The 17,323-nt window shown below is 38.6% G+C and overlaps 2 protein-coding genes across 3 annotated transcripts; both read right to left on the bottom strand.

The window, feature by feature from the left end:
- Window positions 1-588: 588 nt before the first annotated feature.
- Window positions 589-11,921, bottom strand: rab44 (RAB44, member RAS oncogene family). 2 transcript variants are annotated; one of them, XM_079340669.1, is made up of 11 exons: window positions 11,731-11,921; window positions 7,000-11,455; window positions 5,123-6,741; window positions 4,111-4,184; window positions 3,512-3,600; window positions 3,253-3,384; window positions 3,088-3,169; window positions 1,391-1,505; window positions 1,051-1,149; window positions 875-951; window positions 589-723 (listed from the first exon to the last, which is right to left on the bottom strand). In XM_079340669.1, exons 2-11 carry the CDS (start codon window positions 11,435-11,437, stop codon window positions 636-638), a joined length of 6,813 nt encoding a protein of 2,270 aa, XP_079196795.1. In that variant the 5' UTR covers window positions 11,438-11,455; window positions 11,731-11,921; the 3' UTR covers window positions 589-635. The 2 variants fall into 2 exon arrangements, with proteins under 2 accessions (XP_079196795.1, XP_079196794.1); XM_079340668.1 differs by having other exon boundaries at window positions 5,123-11,455.
- Window positions 11,922-11,998: 77 nt separating this feature from the next.
- srsf3a (serine and arginine rich splicing factor 3a) lies at window positions 11,999-16,716 on the bottom strand. Its single transcript, XM_079340670.1, has 7 exons — window positions 16,571-16,716; window positions 15,946-15,999; window positions 15,100-15,310; window positions 14,872-15,006; window positions 12,984-13,022; window positions 12,806-12,892; window positions 11,999-12,706 (listed from the first exon to the last, which is right to left on the bottom strand). The coding sequence occupies exons 2-7, from the start codon at window positions 15,950-15,952 to the stop codon at window positions 12,679-12,681; spliced, it is 507 nt and encodes a 168-aa protein (XP_079196796.1). The 5' UTR covers window positions 15,953-15,999; window positions 16,571-16,716; the 3' UTR covers window positions 11,999-12,678.
- Between the last annotated feature and the right edge of the window lie 607 nt (window positions 16,717-17,323).

Genomic DNA, 17,323 nt, shown 5'->3' on the forward strand with positions numbered 1-17,323 from the left:
GCGTGCCAATAAACCAAGTTTATTATGTTCCTTTTGAGGAGAAGAGAAAAGTTCAGAAGAAATATCAATTAAGATATAAGCACAGTGCAGCAGACAAACTATAAAACAAACAAACTGTGTGTGTGCACATCACACACAGAAAACATCATTTTAAAGTAATTGCTATGACTTAAACTGTATCTGTTCATTGACCAGCCTGCAGTATCATTAGATTTAGGCATTTCATATTATTTATAGTGGCCTCAGTAGTTTTTTATATCTGAATAGGGAACTTTTTTTGTCCTAGTTGGTCAGCGAAATAACGAGCTTACTGTACTGCAGCTTTGTTAGCAGACATATCCATAGGTTTAAATCGTCCATGTTTCAAGCATGACATACATTTGCATAGTTTATACTTTACCTGCTCAGCGCAGGTTTCATCAAATATCTCCTTCATAAAAAACAAACATCCATTACTCCCACTAAGTTTACATCAAAGAATTCCTGAGCTTTTCTTATAACCCACAGCACCTTTAAAGCTGTAGGTCACTGTGAAAAGGAAGTTCCGCATAAACACTTGTGTGACTGAAAACAGTATAATAATGTATGAACAGATTAAAGGAACATTTGTGTTTCTTTGTATACACTTCATCTGTTTAGCAACATCCTGATGATTTCTTCTTCTGTGGCTCTTTAAACAGCACTGTGGCTTCCTCTCTTGTGTCAACTTTTTGACTCAACATCCTGGTACGAATGAAAACAGCAAAATCAGCGGTGTGAGTTTTGTGCATTGCAAGAAACATTGCAACAAAAACTTCAAAGGACATGCTACACATAGATGATGTGGGCATGATAAATGGCACGTAATAAATACAATGACAGTGTGTGATGCTACCTGGCCATAGTTTCCAAAGACTCGATCACATTTTCTCCCGTGGCAGCGCTGCACTCCATGAATTCAAAGTTGTACTCCTGTGGAAATATAACGGCTGCCGTTAGTGTTGGTTTTCAATCATCTGAAATGACTTCGTTTTGCCTTGTAAAACAGGCTAAAGCTACACACACACACACCTTGGCAAGAATTTCCCCCTCCTGAGTTTTAATCAGACGTTCTGCATGATCACTCTTATTGCCAAGAAGTAAAACGGTCACATTTTCTGGAGCGCCGTCCTACAAAACAAGGATGCAAAGGTCTGCGTTAAGGCTATCCACTTGTTATAAGTTCACCTAGAACAGATGTTTATGCAAGCTGTTTTAAAGAAAAAACTGCCATACCACAATCATTAGAAATGAGAAATAATCACACATTGCTGCATCCTTTTCTAATCTGTAATCATCAGTCATTAAAGACAAGGCTATGTGATTTAAAAAAAAAAAACCCCACAGTAGCTGTAGTTTATTTTCACTGTACCTGGATACAGCTCGCCCAGTAGCTGACTGCAGAAAAACTGGAAGAGGAAGTGATGTCGTACATCAAAAGAAAGGCATGGGCTTTGTGAAAAATCTGCCTTGTGATGCTGTGAAACCTGTACAGGACAAAAACCAGAAGAATGTTGTCAGAGACAGGAGAGACCTTTCTGGCAGTCATTCAGGAGAGGACGTGAAAAGTTTGTGTTGCACTCGGTGAGAAACCATGGAAGGTGACAGAACTGCCCCGAAGGTTGAATATGTGCTGCTAAGTGTCCAATTAAACTGGTTGGTTGAGTTTGCAGAGTTCTCTGAAGCTTTCTTCAAGAAACTAGTACAAACAGAACAAAGTGGTCGTCAAGACCAATATCTGCGCCTGGACACTAAAGGGAAAGTTACACCACGCACAGTTCTTTATATTCTAATATACAAGTTTTATCTGTAGTCCCTTTAATCAGGTTCAGAGGTTTCAGATTGCACATTCAGAGTCTCTTCTACAGTGAACACTGAACAGCACAACCACTCTCTTTGTCAGATGTACATTCAAACAACATGCAAAACATGAAGAGAAAATGTTCACACCTGCACACTACTCATCTACAACCTCCAACTCTGCGAAAATGAAACGTTGACAGGACAAAACATCTTTGAAAAGAAACAGACCAGTTCAGAAACAGGTCTGAAGGAAACTTTGCAACCCTTTGAGTGGGTATTCAGTACATTTTTCTGAGCCTTTTCACGGAGGCTGCATCCCGTGGAAACTTACATTTACATAATGCATGACTAACAACAATAGCATGAGCACAGAGGATTTCACTTATGTAATCGTTGTCATTTGTTTCCGTCAGAAGTCTTGGCTGACTGCAGAGGTGTGCACAGGGCTGAGGAGCCGGGATGCTGCCATCAGATTTTTGTGACAAGAAAAACCAAAGGAGACGGGGACATGTTTGAAAACCCCCCCCCAAAAAACCCACTGTCACTTCTGAGAAAAGATGTGGCACACTGCTCATGTGGCAACACATTCATGACATAAAAAAACCCACAAATAACATCCTGTAAACTACAAAATGATACCTCCCTCTCATTGACATGTGAAAGGAAAAGTACACAGTGCTTCTCCCATCAGATATAGCAGAAAAAATGATGTCCCTCCCTATGACGCCTGCACAATTTATTTTACTTTGAAAAATGATGTCACACTTTAAATGGGATGTCTTCTTCTTCTTGAGCTCATTTTCACACTCACAGATTTACTGACAGTGACATTTGAAGGATTACCAGACTTGTTGGTAAATGTTGAGTAAGTTTGGCTCTGGCCCATTACATCTTTTCAAGGTTAGAAAGTTTATTTTTTCTGATGTAATTCTCCCCCACTTGACTTTTCTTTAATCTGCATGGAATGTTGATGAATCAAGTTTTTATTTCATTTATCATTGGTATCTCATGGATTCTGTTGTTTGTCCCAGCGTCCTCCCTCAGTTATTTATCTAGTTCAATCCACATGAGGAAGAACAAGAAGATATACTTGAGGGTAAACTCAACTGGAATTTAAAGGCCCTTATATGGCATCAACATGATACAATCACTTTTTAACTTATTAGACATTTAACTTATCTAGGATTCAGTGTCTTATCTATTGTGTGCATATGATTACTAGAAATAAATGTTACAAGTATCTAAAGTCTGTAAAGAGACACCTACCTTTCTTGACCTGCTGTATCCCACAACTGCAGCACCACAGGTTGTCCATCAACCATTACAGTCCACAGGCAGGAATCAAGTCCTACAACATGTATTTATTACATTATTCTAAATATCAACACACACTTTTATAAGAAGATGAGTAGATAAAGATCCGGAGCTTACCAACGGAGGCAGGTATATCTAAAGAAAACTTCCCACTTTGAGCTCTTTTCATGTATGAGGTTTTGCCCACACAACTGTCTCCCACCATCACCACGTTGTAAGACTTTGATCCTTTAACTGAACTATCACCTGCTGTAATGAAAACACAAAATCAATTCCTTGTTATGTTTTCTAATTTGTATCCGCCCCCTAATTATCTCTCTGCAATCAGCCACATTTTGCTGTGACTAGTTTGAAGAAATATTAGTGTGAAGTGTACCCAGGGAGAAGGTTTTTCTACCCTCCTGACCAAAGCGGATATCAGCAGGGGGATGTTGAACTGGAGTCTGCTGTTCAGGTTTCTTCTCACTGTGGAACAGACAATCATCAGACAGAGATCAAACAAAACAGCTGCACTGTTGGTCACTGGAATTCCTTTGAAAAAATAGCTTTTTATTCAGAGATTAATGTGCAAAACTGTACACAATTTAATCTCAAACTAAAGATGTGTTTTCAAGCATTCTTGACCCTTGTACAAATCAACTAAGGAAACATTGTTCTGATTCAAAGTTGATGTCAAATCAATGAAGTCAAACCTTAAGATCAGCCTGTTAGGAAACTGAACAAATAAACCATTAAAGTATTCACAACCTGACAAAACAAAACAAAACTGTTTAACTGGAGTTTTCATTGCTGCACAGACAGTTCTTCTATGTACCGGTACTGTTTGCATGACAATTAGATAGACCTAAGACTTGCCCGAGTCAGTAACCCGACCAGATAGACCTACATTTCATTGTGCAAAGCTAACGATGTAGCTGGACCAGCCTTGGAGAACAAAGTGTTAATACCTCTGTACGTCATTGGCTTCATACTCACCTCTCTGGTTTTGTGTCTTCTCCTGCTTTTGATGTTCTGATATTTGGTGATGCCTTCTCGTTGTTTTTTTCAATCTGCACAGACCATAAAACACTCTGCTATGAAGTGATCATTTTCTCTATTTCATATAGCTTTCTGTGTTGTAAAAATGAAATCAGTAAAAGCATTTTTTTATGACAGAATTATTTGAAGATCAAATATGTGCATTTAAAAGGTTTCTACTTGCAATCCTCTTGCACACAGTGTGGTGTGACAGGTAGCCTACTACCTGCTCTTGGTGTTTCTAATGTTACAACCATATAAAGTCATTTTATCGAGGACTAAGAGGATAACTGCTCAGGAAGGAGAGCCTAAAAGTCATCCATGACTGACATCATATTACTTAGTATGCTACAGCTAAGCAAAACTTCTTGTAGCTTTAGCCCCATTTTAAATGTAACTTTATTTGTAAGGGACCATGTGCAATTAAAACATAAATGTAACCATTTGATGCATTGCACCAGAGTTAGCTAACTTACACTACATCTGCAGACTTCTGCAGACAGCTGTCCTTTAGCTGGTGTCAGTGAATTACTGACGAAAAAAGCAACCCACTATTAAGATCAAAAAGTCAGATAGTTGTTTTTGTTCTCGTTTTTAGCATGTGAAACTTGTAGTGTGGGCAGCATGTTCCTCTTTTCAGTTCCTTGTGCCATCTTGCTAATTTTTGCAACAAACACTTTGCTAAGAGGTTTCATGTAAATAGAAGGTATATTACAACATAGAATTTCCTTCCTGTATAAAAAAACATAGAATCCAAAGTTTTTAAAAACATGTCAGTAATTGTCAGTAAAGCTGTGGGAGCAATGTTTAGAATGTCCCCCAACAACTGTTTATAACTAATTACTGAACTGCAGAGCTAACAACTGTGTACTTCTTTAAGTGCAATGGGAAATAACCGACATCTATGATTTGTTCTAGATCATTGCTGATTATAGAAGAAACATTACAGCCCAAAAATGTTGATGCTTACCCCAGATGCTTCAGGCAGGCCCAACGATTCTTCCTCAGCCGTCATAGCAGTACTTTCATGTGTGACACTTCCACCATCACTCCCATTTTCTGAATTGATTATATGGTCTTCTCCTGCAGTTGCCTCTCTATTGTTGTTTTGTCCACGAGACTTTCGGTTTGATCCCATTTTTCTTTTTCTCCCACCAGCTGCTGATTCTGACATTGCATCTTCTTTGGAAGTGGTGGAAGGCATTGCAGGATGATAACTTGCAGTTTGTTGATGGTCTGATTCGTTACTGTAAACAGGGTTTTCCTCAGATGTTTGGTAAGTCGTAGGTGTGAGGTGAGACTCCCCAGTGTGGCTGTACTCAACTGTTTCCAGTACTCTATCTTTCTTTTGTACAGAGACATTTTCCTCTTGTTCTACTGGGAGTTTCAGCTCTTCTTCTTTGATGCCTGAAACAAAATTGGTCTTTACATCTTCAGCATTAATTGTGGTCTCTATTGCATTATCGTCTAACTCTTGCTTTTGAGGTAACTCTTCTTCTTTGGTTTTTGATCTGAGATTCTTCCTGGTGGATCCCATCTTTCTTCTCGGTTGTGCAGAATTTAAATTTGGGCTTGCATTCTTCATCTCAAGATGTGTTTTCTGAGCTCCTTCTTCCACACTGCTTGAGTCCTGTATACTGGGCTTGACATTGTTTTGCTCTTCGTCACCTTCAGTGACTACAGCTTTTATTATTTCCAAATCTTCCACGGCCACAACCTGCTTTTCTGTTGACTTCAAAACTTGGTGTTGTAAAGCATCGGCACTTTCTGGCCTTCCCTCATCATTTTGTAATCCTTGTGTGGTCTCATCTAAAGACACAAAGCTCCCTCCTGTTGTACCTTTATATTCAGGATTTAAAGGCATCTCCATATTGTTGTCTGGTATTATACTGCTCTCTAAACTTTTGGGGACAGAGGAACTGCTTGGCAGCATTTGTCCAAAGTCAAGAATGCCTGTTTCATTAGTTTCGTTTTTTGGTATGCTCACCAAATTCAGTGATGGTTTTGCTTCTTCATTCATTGAAACCTCTGCAGTGACAAGCGCTGGAAATTCCTCCATTACTTCTTTTTCTTCAAAATCTATCACTACAGCTTCAGTGTTAAATTCCACCCTTTTTGTCTCATCTTTGTTTTCCTGTCCATCCTTTGGATTAACTTTGAGTAGAGTCCGGCGATTAGAGCCAAACTTTCTCTTTCTTTTTTCGGATCGCAAATGACCACTTTGAATTTCCTCAGCCACATCCACAGCTTTAGAGTTTGCCACAAGGCCAGTGTCCAATGGAACCAAAGAGTCAGTTTTGCGTTCAGCAAAGAATTCAGATTCTGTGATATCCTGTGAAGCCATATTATCCTGGGCTTGTTGGTCTGTCATTATGAGATCTTCCACATTTCTGTCAACTTCATCCTTTTCAGAAACGGGTCCATCCGCAGTACTTGCTTCTGTGTTATAGTCGTCTATAGTGACACGTCCCACTGTTTCTACTGCATCATTTGTCTTTTGCATGTCATTTTTTTCTTCTTTGTCATAAGATAAAGCTTCCTCCTTTTGGATGTGATAGTCATCTTCTTGCTCAAGAGGATCGGAGGACCCTGTAAAGACAATGTCATCATGACAAGGAGTATTTTCTCTGTCTAAACCATCTTTCAAACCTGATTCTTTTGGTGATAGTGTTAAGTCAGTTTCGTTAAATTCTGTGCGCTGACTTACATTTTTAGGGTCACCAATTACCTTCTTTTCTTCCTCAAAATCATGTCTGCACAAGCTTGTTGTAACGGCTGTTTTCACAATAGCTCTGTTGTCCTTAAGATTTTGTGACAAAACTGTGAATGTGTTGTCTTTGTCATTACCTACTTCGATGATGGGTTCGAGTTTTATGTCTGCGTAGCCTTCTGATGAGATGCTAGTTGCTTTTATGTAGAGATCTTCATCACTGCTTCTTTTTTCTACAAACTCCTCTTTGGGTTCATGAAAAGTTTCAGTTACAGTCTTCTCAATTGTTGGGTTGATTTGCTGAAGTTCAGAATCTGAAGGGATATTGGTTTCAGATTGCGGTGCATGAAATGAAGAATCACTCTCCTCAACGGTGTAGTAAATATGTTGTACTTCTTGTGTCTGAGTTGGTTTAATCTCCTCTTCATGTATTTCATAAACAGTGTCTCCTGAATGGGGACGTACATTGGCTTGAGACATGGTTACATGTTCTTTTTCTTCCTCATTTGCAGACAACTCTGTTGACACATCTTGCTCAACACTTCTATCATCAGGATTTTGTCCAGGAAGGTCTTTTTCTGTAGGTATCTCTTGTGTGAAAGCTGACTGACTCATCTCATAGTTGACCTGTAATTTTCCATCCTGCCTGTAGAAATCATTTTCCACATTCTTGTCTCCATTTTCTTTTTCTGATACAGAACACACTTGTGTAAGTTTTTCTCCTGGCATTTCCATGACATTTGACTGGCTAGCTGGCTGATTATCAACTGTTAAACTTGAATGTAAACTTAAACTATTATGCTCATCAAGAATTGTGCAAACATGATCATTATTTTTGACTTGATCACAAACTTCCTTTGTTTGAACAGTGTCATTGGGCTGCATTTCTTCCAGCACGGTATCCATATTTTCCTCCTTTGCTATCTCTACTGTTAATGGTATTCTTATTGTTTCAACTTGTTTCTTCTCCCCTGTCTCTTGAACAACTTCCTCTGTATGTCTGTTGTATGATTCAGCAGAAGAGTCTTTGTCTACTTTCCAGTCAATTTGCTGCTCTTGGGAATTAGGGGCCTGCATTTCTGCAGTTAGGGTTTGTAAAGAGGACTCACTATCCTCATCTCCAAAAAAGAGGTCTTCTTTCTCGTGATAACCGGTTTGCTCAAAGCCCAGTTCAAACTCATCCTCTACATGGCCTTCAGCCTTGTCAGCCTGAACAGGTGAAACGTCCTCTCTGAATTTATTAGTGATCTCTTCTGGTTTCTTGGAATCATTTACATTATCATCCTTTTTTGCTTGATCCAAAGCCTCCACTACTCCACCATCTTCTAGCTTGACGTAAGGATGCAAGTCTTCCTGCTTGTTTTGAGAATTGTCAGTACTTTTGACAGTCAACTCTGATTCAGATTCTTTTGTCAGGTTTTCAGAAATCATTCCTACATTTTTGTTGGAATCATGTAACACACTTTCAATCTCTTGAATGTCTTGCATTTGTGTTGGCTGAACATTATCTTCATGTACTTCTTTTAAATCATCATTTGAATGATGGGTACCTTTGACCTCTTCATTGCGGAGAAAGACAGATTTGTCCATTCCTTCCAGATTCACGAGCATTGATTTTTTAGACTCCTCCACTAGAAAGTGTCTCTCTCTTTCACTGTGATCTGCTTGGAGACTTTCACTTCCAAGAAATAAACTTTCAAGGTTGGTCTCTGGATATATTGATATAGTAGAGCTTTGAGCCCCAAAATTCAGAATCCCAGAAAACATAGGGTCATCGTGTGTTTCAGAGATGGCATTATCATAATAACTTCCTTGAAGTAGTTCTTCCTGACTCGCTCTCTCTGTTACTAACACTATTTGTGAGGCTTTCTGTTCTTCATTAACTTCTTCCTTGTGTTCATGGTTGGATTCAGCAACAGTGTCTTTATGCTGCTGTCTGTCTTTATATCTTCGACTAGATCCCATTTTTTTCCGTTTCGTGTTGAGGCTGTAGTCTGTTTGTGTTTGCTCTTTGCTACTGTTTGAATAGTCCTGAGGTGGGTTATCCAAGGGAGCAATCATATCCTGGACATCCGGGAGGATTCCTTCTTCCGCACGATGAAGCACATTGTCATCAGCATCTGGATAGTTTTGCATGTTTGCAAACTCAGTACTTTCCACGGTCAACTCCAGTTGGTATGTATCACTCACTTGGTCCATTGGTTTTCCAGAGAGTATTGCAGAATTGTCTGTGTCATCATCAGTCACTCTTTCAGATGAGTAATTGATTTCTTGCATTTGTGTTTGTGCCACATCTATTTTCTGTGATGAAAATTCTTCACGCTTAATACTGCATTGAGGTTCTGTATCCCCTGGGGGGCTGTGGTTGTCTGTGGTTGTCTCTCGCACAAAAGACAAATCTTTTTCCTCTGACTTTAAGAATGACTCATTCACCAAATAGCTTTCCTGTAAATTTACATATGGCCTGAACTGTTCAGTTTCCTTGTCTGCTTTCTCCTCTTCAGCTAAGCAATATAAAGAGTGGAGTTCTTTGTCTGGCATCTTCAATGACTCCACGGCCAGCTTTTGATCTGTTGAGCTTAAATGCAGATTTAAACTAGTCGGCCCACTTTCATCAATCAGTGTGCTGCCATCCGCAACATATTTAACCTGACAACTTAGTACTTCAGTTTGAGCTTCATCAAACATGTCTATCTCTGTCAGGGTGGTTTCTATTAGGTTGCCCTCCACATCTGTCTCTACTATTGTAGTTTCAAGGGACTCATAATCCATTGTCATTTCCATGTCTTCCTCTGTAGATCTGTGATATGTTTCAGCAGCTGTGGGGCTGTTATGAAGAGGCTGTGAGCTTAAAGAAACCTGCATATTTGATTGCAGGGTTAGAATAGATTTGCTCTCTTCCAGTTCAATAAAGAGTCCATCCTTTTCGAAATGGCCTGTTTGCTCAGACATCAGTTTCATATCATCTTCTACTCTTCCTTCCATCTCGTATAGTTGACCAAGTGCAGTGTCCACCTTTTCTTTTTCACCAATCTGAGGTCCCTCTTTATAGTATTCATTTTTGCCGTCAAAAGCATCACTTTTGTTTTCTTCCTTGGGATGCATTGCCTTTGTGACATCAGGGTTTGTGGACAACTCTTCTTTTGGTGATGGACATGTTGCTTTCTTGACACTCCATTCATCTTCTGAATGCTCTATAGGGCTGCTTTCATCTGCTGATTTTTCCTGCGTAGCAATCTCAATAGGTAATAACACTTTAGTCTCTAACTCTTTGTGAACAAATGTATTCTTTTCTACTTCCTGTGTTGGTTTGCAGCATGATTCACCATCAGAATCTTCAACTTGCCGTCCGAGTTTATTTTCATGACTTGATCCAACTTGACTTGGGCTTCCCGTGGGGCTAAGGTCTGTGTCATTGTGCTCATCTTTGGTCACAAAATTCTTATTAAAAGTCTGTTGATCACTGGGCTTTATATGATAATCAAGGCTGCCTTCTTTGTCATTTAATTGACCTACTTCAGTTTCAGGTCTATCTGTGACACTGGTCGGTGGTTTCTCTGCATCATAAACATAGTAACCCTCAGTCTTGTTGTCTAAAGCCTCAAAGGTGTTTTTGTTTTTGTTCTGCTCATCATTTTTATCAAGACTTAAATCTTCCTGCTTGGTAGAATCAGCATCACTTCTTTTTAAAGTTAACTCCACTTGGTCTAACAAGTTGTCAGAAAACATTTCAGTTGATTCATGCATCAAACGTTCATTGTTGTTGTCAATTCCATACATTTGGGTTGTCTTCATCACCTCTTCAAAGAAATTGCTTACATCATCTGAATTCTGAGCATTTTCGTCTGATAAGTTGAAAATCTCATTTTCTTCCTCTTTTGTAGACAGCTCCTCAGTTGTTGATGAAAATGTTTCCTGCTGAACATTGAACATCATTTCAGTATGTTCTTTAGAGCTGTTTTCTTCTGCCATTTCCACTGGTGGGGCAAACAGTGTAGCTTCAGATTCTACATTTGACTCACTCAACAAACCGTCACTCTGAAAAGTTCCATCCTGCTTTAACACTTCTGTGCTCTCCTCTGTGTACTTGATTTTTTCTTCTTTGACAGAATACACACTGGGAAGTTCTTCAGACAAATATGAAAGGCTTTCTTGTATCCCAGATACATCATGTTCATAACCTTTACTTAAGTTTTCCTCTTCTTCAGGTTGAAATGCCAATGACATTTCTGATGTTCCAGGACTTTCACTAACCCTAGTCTTTTCCTCAACTTCCTCTCTAAGTTTGTGGTGCGTTTCTGTCGAGTCCTCGACATATCTTCCTCCTTTATTTCTTCGACTAGACCCAAGTTTTCTTCTGTTACTCGTGAGTTCTGGTGAAGGGGGATTTTCTGTTTGAGATACTGAGTTGTCAGTATCAACAAGTGCGTTTACTGATTTTTCTTCTGGTATGCTGTGTTGTGAAACAGAGGTGCTGTCTGTTACGAGAAACCCATCAGCCTCGTTCGTTTTATTTTGGTTTGTTACCCTTCGACGTGAACCAAACCTTTTTTTCTTTGCACTTTGTGCGGACATGACTTCTAATCTTCTTCCCTAAAGCATGAGACATTGAGTCATGCAATGTATCGACAAATGAGGGTTAAATCTACTAACCATCACTGAAACATGAAAAAATATATAAAACTAAATATGTATCAAAAGTTTGTCTTCATTAACTTTCAAAACTAAGTGGTTGTCTAGACATTTCATTTTTACTGCTACTAACTTCTTCAAGGTCTCTTAAGAGAAAAGATAAACAATAAGAAAACAATCACTTGATTAATTACTTAAGGCTTTCTACATAAATCCTTAAAATGACATGCACTTACCTTTGTAATGTCATCAGCATGCACCGAGTGATAGTTAGATAGCACACGTAAGGGTTGTTCCTTAACTACAACTATGACTGACAGCTTCCTGTGTCGGTCGCCCCTGCAGCACACAGCAATGACATGTAGCACTTCCTGAACTGAATCAATGCTGAGCTTTTCCACGTTCACGTTCCAAACTTATATTTACTTATTTGGATTTCAAAATTAATATATAACACTTTAGTTTTTTAGGAGCGTAAAAGAATAAAAAAAAAAAAAAAAAAGATTTGTCACCTTGGAAAAACATTTATTGAACAAGTTGCATCAGCACAAATAGTCATAGCTCCGAGAATCAAGCAAAGATGAATGAATAGCGTGAATAATTACTTCGTAAAAGTGTCAAAAGTAACATACACTTCTACATGCGATAAACTTTCAGGACAGCACCAGTATGTACAATAACTCAAGTTTTGTCTGCTCTCTGTCATTGGTATAAGTATGCTCCTTAGGTTAGCGATGCAGCCCCCAGTTACCCACGACCAGTTTCTTTTAAGAGGATCAAGAATTAAAAAAACAAACAAACAGTTAAAGAAAAACAAAATTAAAACAAAAACTTTAATCAAACAGTTAAAAGAAAATAGTATTGCAATATAAAACTACCCAGTATGCCATTTCCATTGTATTTTATGCATTATATAGTAAGATCCAAGGCCAAAAATGTTTTCAGTAAAATGGGCAAACCTCACCATGAGAACCATCAAAAGGAGAAAAATATTTCAGTCCATTGATGATCTTTGAGAAGATAGAATTACACAATATGAATCTTGGCCAACCTTGAACAGTCTTGAGCTGGTGCAAACAGTCTAAAAAGACCAGCATGACCTAAAAAAAAAAAAGAAAAAAAAAAAAAGAAAAATGTATTTTCCAAATCATAGCCAGATTTTACTGCTAACCCACAGTTTGAGGTCATTTCCTTTCGTTGGATCGGGAACGGCTGTAAGATAAACAATGATTTCATTACTTTAGTGGTAACAATCAAATCTAAAGTGTATACAATAATAAAAAAATAAAAATCACTGCTTCTTTAACTTACCTCGCTGATCGGGAAAAAGATCTTGAACGCTTACGGTTCTTGTCTTTGGAGACAGAGCGATATCTGTTTTTGTCTTTTGAAAGAGACCTGGTGAACAGAACCAAAAAATAACATCAACACAAATTCTTAATATGATAACTAACAAAAGCTCAAATAAAAATCGTTGTTAGAAGCCCACCTGCTGCGACTGCGGCTCAGTGACCTCTTCCTTGGTGATCTAAAATGCAGTTGAGGTTCAGAAATAAAAGACAAATTAGCAGGGAGAACTTCACACTTCCTATCACCAATGAAATCTTTGGTATCCTTCATCCTTAAGAGACATGGGTTTCACGTGGTTACACATAATTACTGTCTGGTAATAAAAGGATCATGTGCATCAATGAACTGCATCAAGAGCAACTCTTGAAAAGGACATTCTGTCCAATGAGCACAACTCAGGAAGCCAGATTACAGAAAAAAAATAAAAAAATAAATCACATCTCAACAAGTGTGCAATAGCATTGAAATCTTTTGTAATCAACATGTTGGCTCTCAGGGTTTTCCTGAACGCAAATGTTGACATTTGACAATTAAATCGGTTGGTTTATTATTCGATATCTTTTGCGCTTGAGGTAAAAGGATATTTTGTTGTGAGGGGGGAATCTCTCTCAAGATTACTTGATGTCGAGCTGTGAAAATGCATACAGCAGCACAATTACTCAGTGAGCAATTTCATTAATGCAGTTCATTTTTGCAATTGCAAAATTAACAGACAGCAAAGTTTGTGGAACACAACTTTTGGTTTTTAGATTTCTGCAGCTCTGCACTGAAGTTGGTCTAAATTACACAATTGCTGAGGGAAAACCATCAAGCAGCCCTGAAAGCTAAACCAAGCATAAAAACCAGAAAGAGCAGGATAAAAGCAACTTACTATTTATGGGGATTTGGACAAGATAGAAATGACGCAAGGACGCCAGACTGATGGTGAGAGGGGTCGAATTGCAGAGAAGTTTTGCCACATGATGCAAATGTTGGAGATATGAAGTTGCTTGGTGGCTGGTTGGAAGGGGTAGTTGTTGATTGTCCCTGCCTTTTTTGGGGGGGAAGGATGTGAAGGGATGTAAGCCAAGGGCTGTTCCCGTTGACACAGTAGTTGTGTGGAGAATAAAGAGGATAAAGACGCTGATTGGCTGAAAATGTGAAGTGGACCGTTGTCGATTGGGTTAAGGTTGGAGGAAGAACAGGCGGATGCTGGGAACTGCATGCTCAGGAACCAAAAGGTTGATGGAACCTGACGGCTTGCGGAGGGCCTGGGTCATGTGACAACACCAGCCAAGCTGATTGGGGCTCGCTGGACAGCGGTCACATGATGCTGAAAGAGGACTAGTTGACTGACTCAGATGGTGAGAAGCGTGGTGGTGACTCTGCAACGGGGTTCATTTTAATTAATAGATGGCAACTGAACTCAAGAGAGAAAACAAAATTTACACCTGCAGAAATTATTTCTGGTAAGTATTGATCAAAAATTTGAATGGATGTTTCAGTGCTTACTGCTTTTTAAGATACCCCCGTAGGTAATATTACTCTGCTAGAGCTTCATATAGTTTCAACTATTGTCAACTTTCACTGAAGTTCATAAATAGTCAGGTAGGGACTAAGATGCCATTAAACTTAGCAGAGATATAAAGAATAATAATAATTAAAAAAAAAAAAAAACATTCTTGACACATGAAATAATAAATGAAGTCTCATCAAAACATTTCACTTAACACCTTAAGGAAACAGTTTAAGACCTGATCAGGTCCAGATCCACAGATTACCTATTGACTAATACAATACTATAAATTAACAATTCAACGTTGGCCAATTTTTTCTTTTGCTTTAAAATTATGTCAAAAGTTTTATAATAGAAACATCTAAAGTCACTGCAAGTGCAGAAAGTTGTCCAATTTAAACTACTGTGCCAAATTAATATTTTGGAAGAATAATTAATGTAAACTAGGTGTATGGAATGTAAATCTGGAAAAGAAAGAAAATAAGACTGTGAATAAAACATTAATGTGGATTCTTAAAGAGGAACAACTTACCTGCGTCTCCCTGCAGGACTTCGTCGTCTTACATTATCCCGAGGGCGTCTACCCCAGGACGGAGGAGGTCCACGGCTCCTTGAGCGCCTCTCCCCTGTCGATAACTCAACGCGGACTTGAGAGCCACACAATGTCCTGAACAAAAGTCATCACACGAGATGATAAGTACAAAAAAAAAAAAAATTGATCACAAGCCAAAACTGCTTTATCATGTTTCAAAATATGTACCTTCCATCCAGCTCTCTCACAGCATCAGTAGCGTCTCTGGGATCTTCAAACTCTACAAAAGCAAAGCCAGGGGGATTCCTTGCGACCCACACACTTCTCAAAGGACCATAGTACCCAAAAGCTCTTTCTAACTCTGTCTTGTTTCCATGATTTCCGAGATTTCCAACATAAACCTTGCAGTCCAGGGGACAGTCTCTTTGAAGAGCAGGGTCTGAAATAAAGAGTTGTACACACAAATGTAGACGAATAAGATGAATGTTGCATCATAACACTATAACCTACAACTTATTTTTAAGCTATTACAATCCAAATGGACTCAAATTAAGGAACTCAAAGCATCCTAGTCTGACTTCCTAAACTGTAGAAAAAGTTAACAAGCTGGTAGCCGGCTTTATGTCCATGATCTACCTACAGAGACACGCTTGTTGATTTTAACTCTGTTCCTGTATGAAAAATGAGTTTATTCTGGATATATTGCTAATGTGAAAATTAACAAACTCTTTTTTGACAAAAAGCCTCTGTTGCTAACTAATCTATAAGTTTATGGATACAAAAGTTGTATAATATAAATGTTGAATCTGGTTTCATTTAAGACCTGCTGACCATGCAGGACTCGTATGAACACGCATAGACTCCATAAGAACAGTAGGTGGGGCAGCTGGGTTTCAATCCAGGCCGTTCATGGCTGAGGTTTGAACCAAAAAGAAAAACCCAGTTTCCTGACTAAAAAGGCCACACCTTGTCAGGTTTAAACATCAACCTTTAGAAAGACAGACTAAGATCCCATCCCTAACAGGTGAAGTAACCCAAAGGAATCGAGTGAGCAAATGAATCTTCACAGCTTACCTCCCATTTCAACCTGGTTCAGAAAACTTATTGTTGTCTCACAGTCTGATGCGTCTGCGGAGAGAAAGACGGATTAAAAGTCATTCAAACGAAATCACTGCATCAATATTTAGTTTCACATAATTAGCATAAAGAGGGGGACATTTGTGACTCGTTTTTTCGCCTGGAGAAGTATAATAATATAGTGTAATAAAGTCTTTTACTCGTCAGCTCTGCTAAGTCAAGTCAAAGCAGTGGAGAGCTGCATCCTGTGTCCCATCGTCACACGCTGCTAATGGTAAGCTAACGCTAGCCACGCATCGTCGTGCAGAGCTAACTCTATCTAGCCATCGCTAAAATAAAGATTAGAAAACTTGAGTGTAACAAAACCTCGACCAATGAATGTTGATCGCGTAATTGTTGATCGGATCTGCTCTAGCTAACTTTACATCGCCCAAACAGCCAATCCAAACATGAACGTTATGTTAGCCAAAACAGCGAGCTAGCATGGTTAGCATTTATAAAGTAGTCACTGTTAAAAAAAGGGGGGAAAGCACACTATATCAGCCCTTCAGCAAACTAACCGACAAAATAACTAATTAAAATGACGCAGATACCTTTGCCGGAAAAAAAGGGGTCTGCTCACCTTTTTTCAGGAGTTACAGTTTGATACGAGATGAATTTTCACGCTGCTCGTTTTAACAGCTAGCTTAACTTTTGATTAAAACCGGTTTCAAACAGGAAGAAAGGCACGCGCCAACAAGTTGTCGCTCATCTTCTTAAAACAAGTGTGAAAGCAAATACCGCCATCTTACGTCCCGGAGGGGCAAGTGTCAAATAAACTAATGCAGTGAAACATATTATACTCTACTATCGTTTACTTCTCTGTTAAATGAAGGAAAATCCCAACATTGAAAGAAAAAAATATCTCGAATATATATAGGCTTTAAGAAGGCTTTGAATTGTAATTCATTTAAACAGAAATATTTACATTTATGTTAAAACAAAAGAAAAACCATGACTATGTTTGTATCTGGTATCTAAACCAGTAAGTTACAGAAATTATATGTAGGCATATCTTTAAATAAACAGGAGTTAAATCCAATGCTTGCTATCATTGAAATCTAGATCAAGAAACAAATTGCAAATTAATATTCAATGGCAAACACAAGTTGTGCAAGTTGTATGCAACATAAATTGTGTTGTTGTTGTGTTCCCTGATACAATGACAATAAAGGGCCTGTCTGTCTGTCTGTCTGTCTGTCTGTCTGTCTGTCTGTCTGTCTGACTGTCTGCATTGTTTAAACAGTGGGGGAAAAGTTATTATTCATTTGTGGTTTCATGTTGAGAGTGTGATTTGTGACTGAGTGATTAGCAGGGACCATGAGTAACTCAAAAG

The sequence above is a fragment of the Symphodus melops genome (assembly GCF_947650265.1).
Source record: "Symphodus melops genome assembly, chromosome: 4".
Taxonomy (NCBI): Eukaryota; Metazoa; Chordata; class Actinopteri; order Labriformes; family Labridae; genus Symphodus; species Symphodus melops.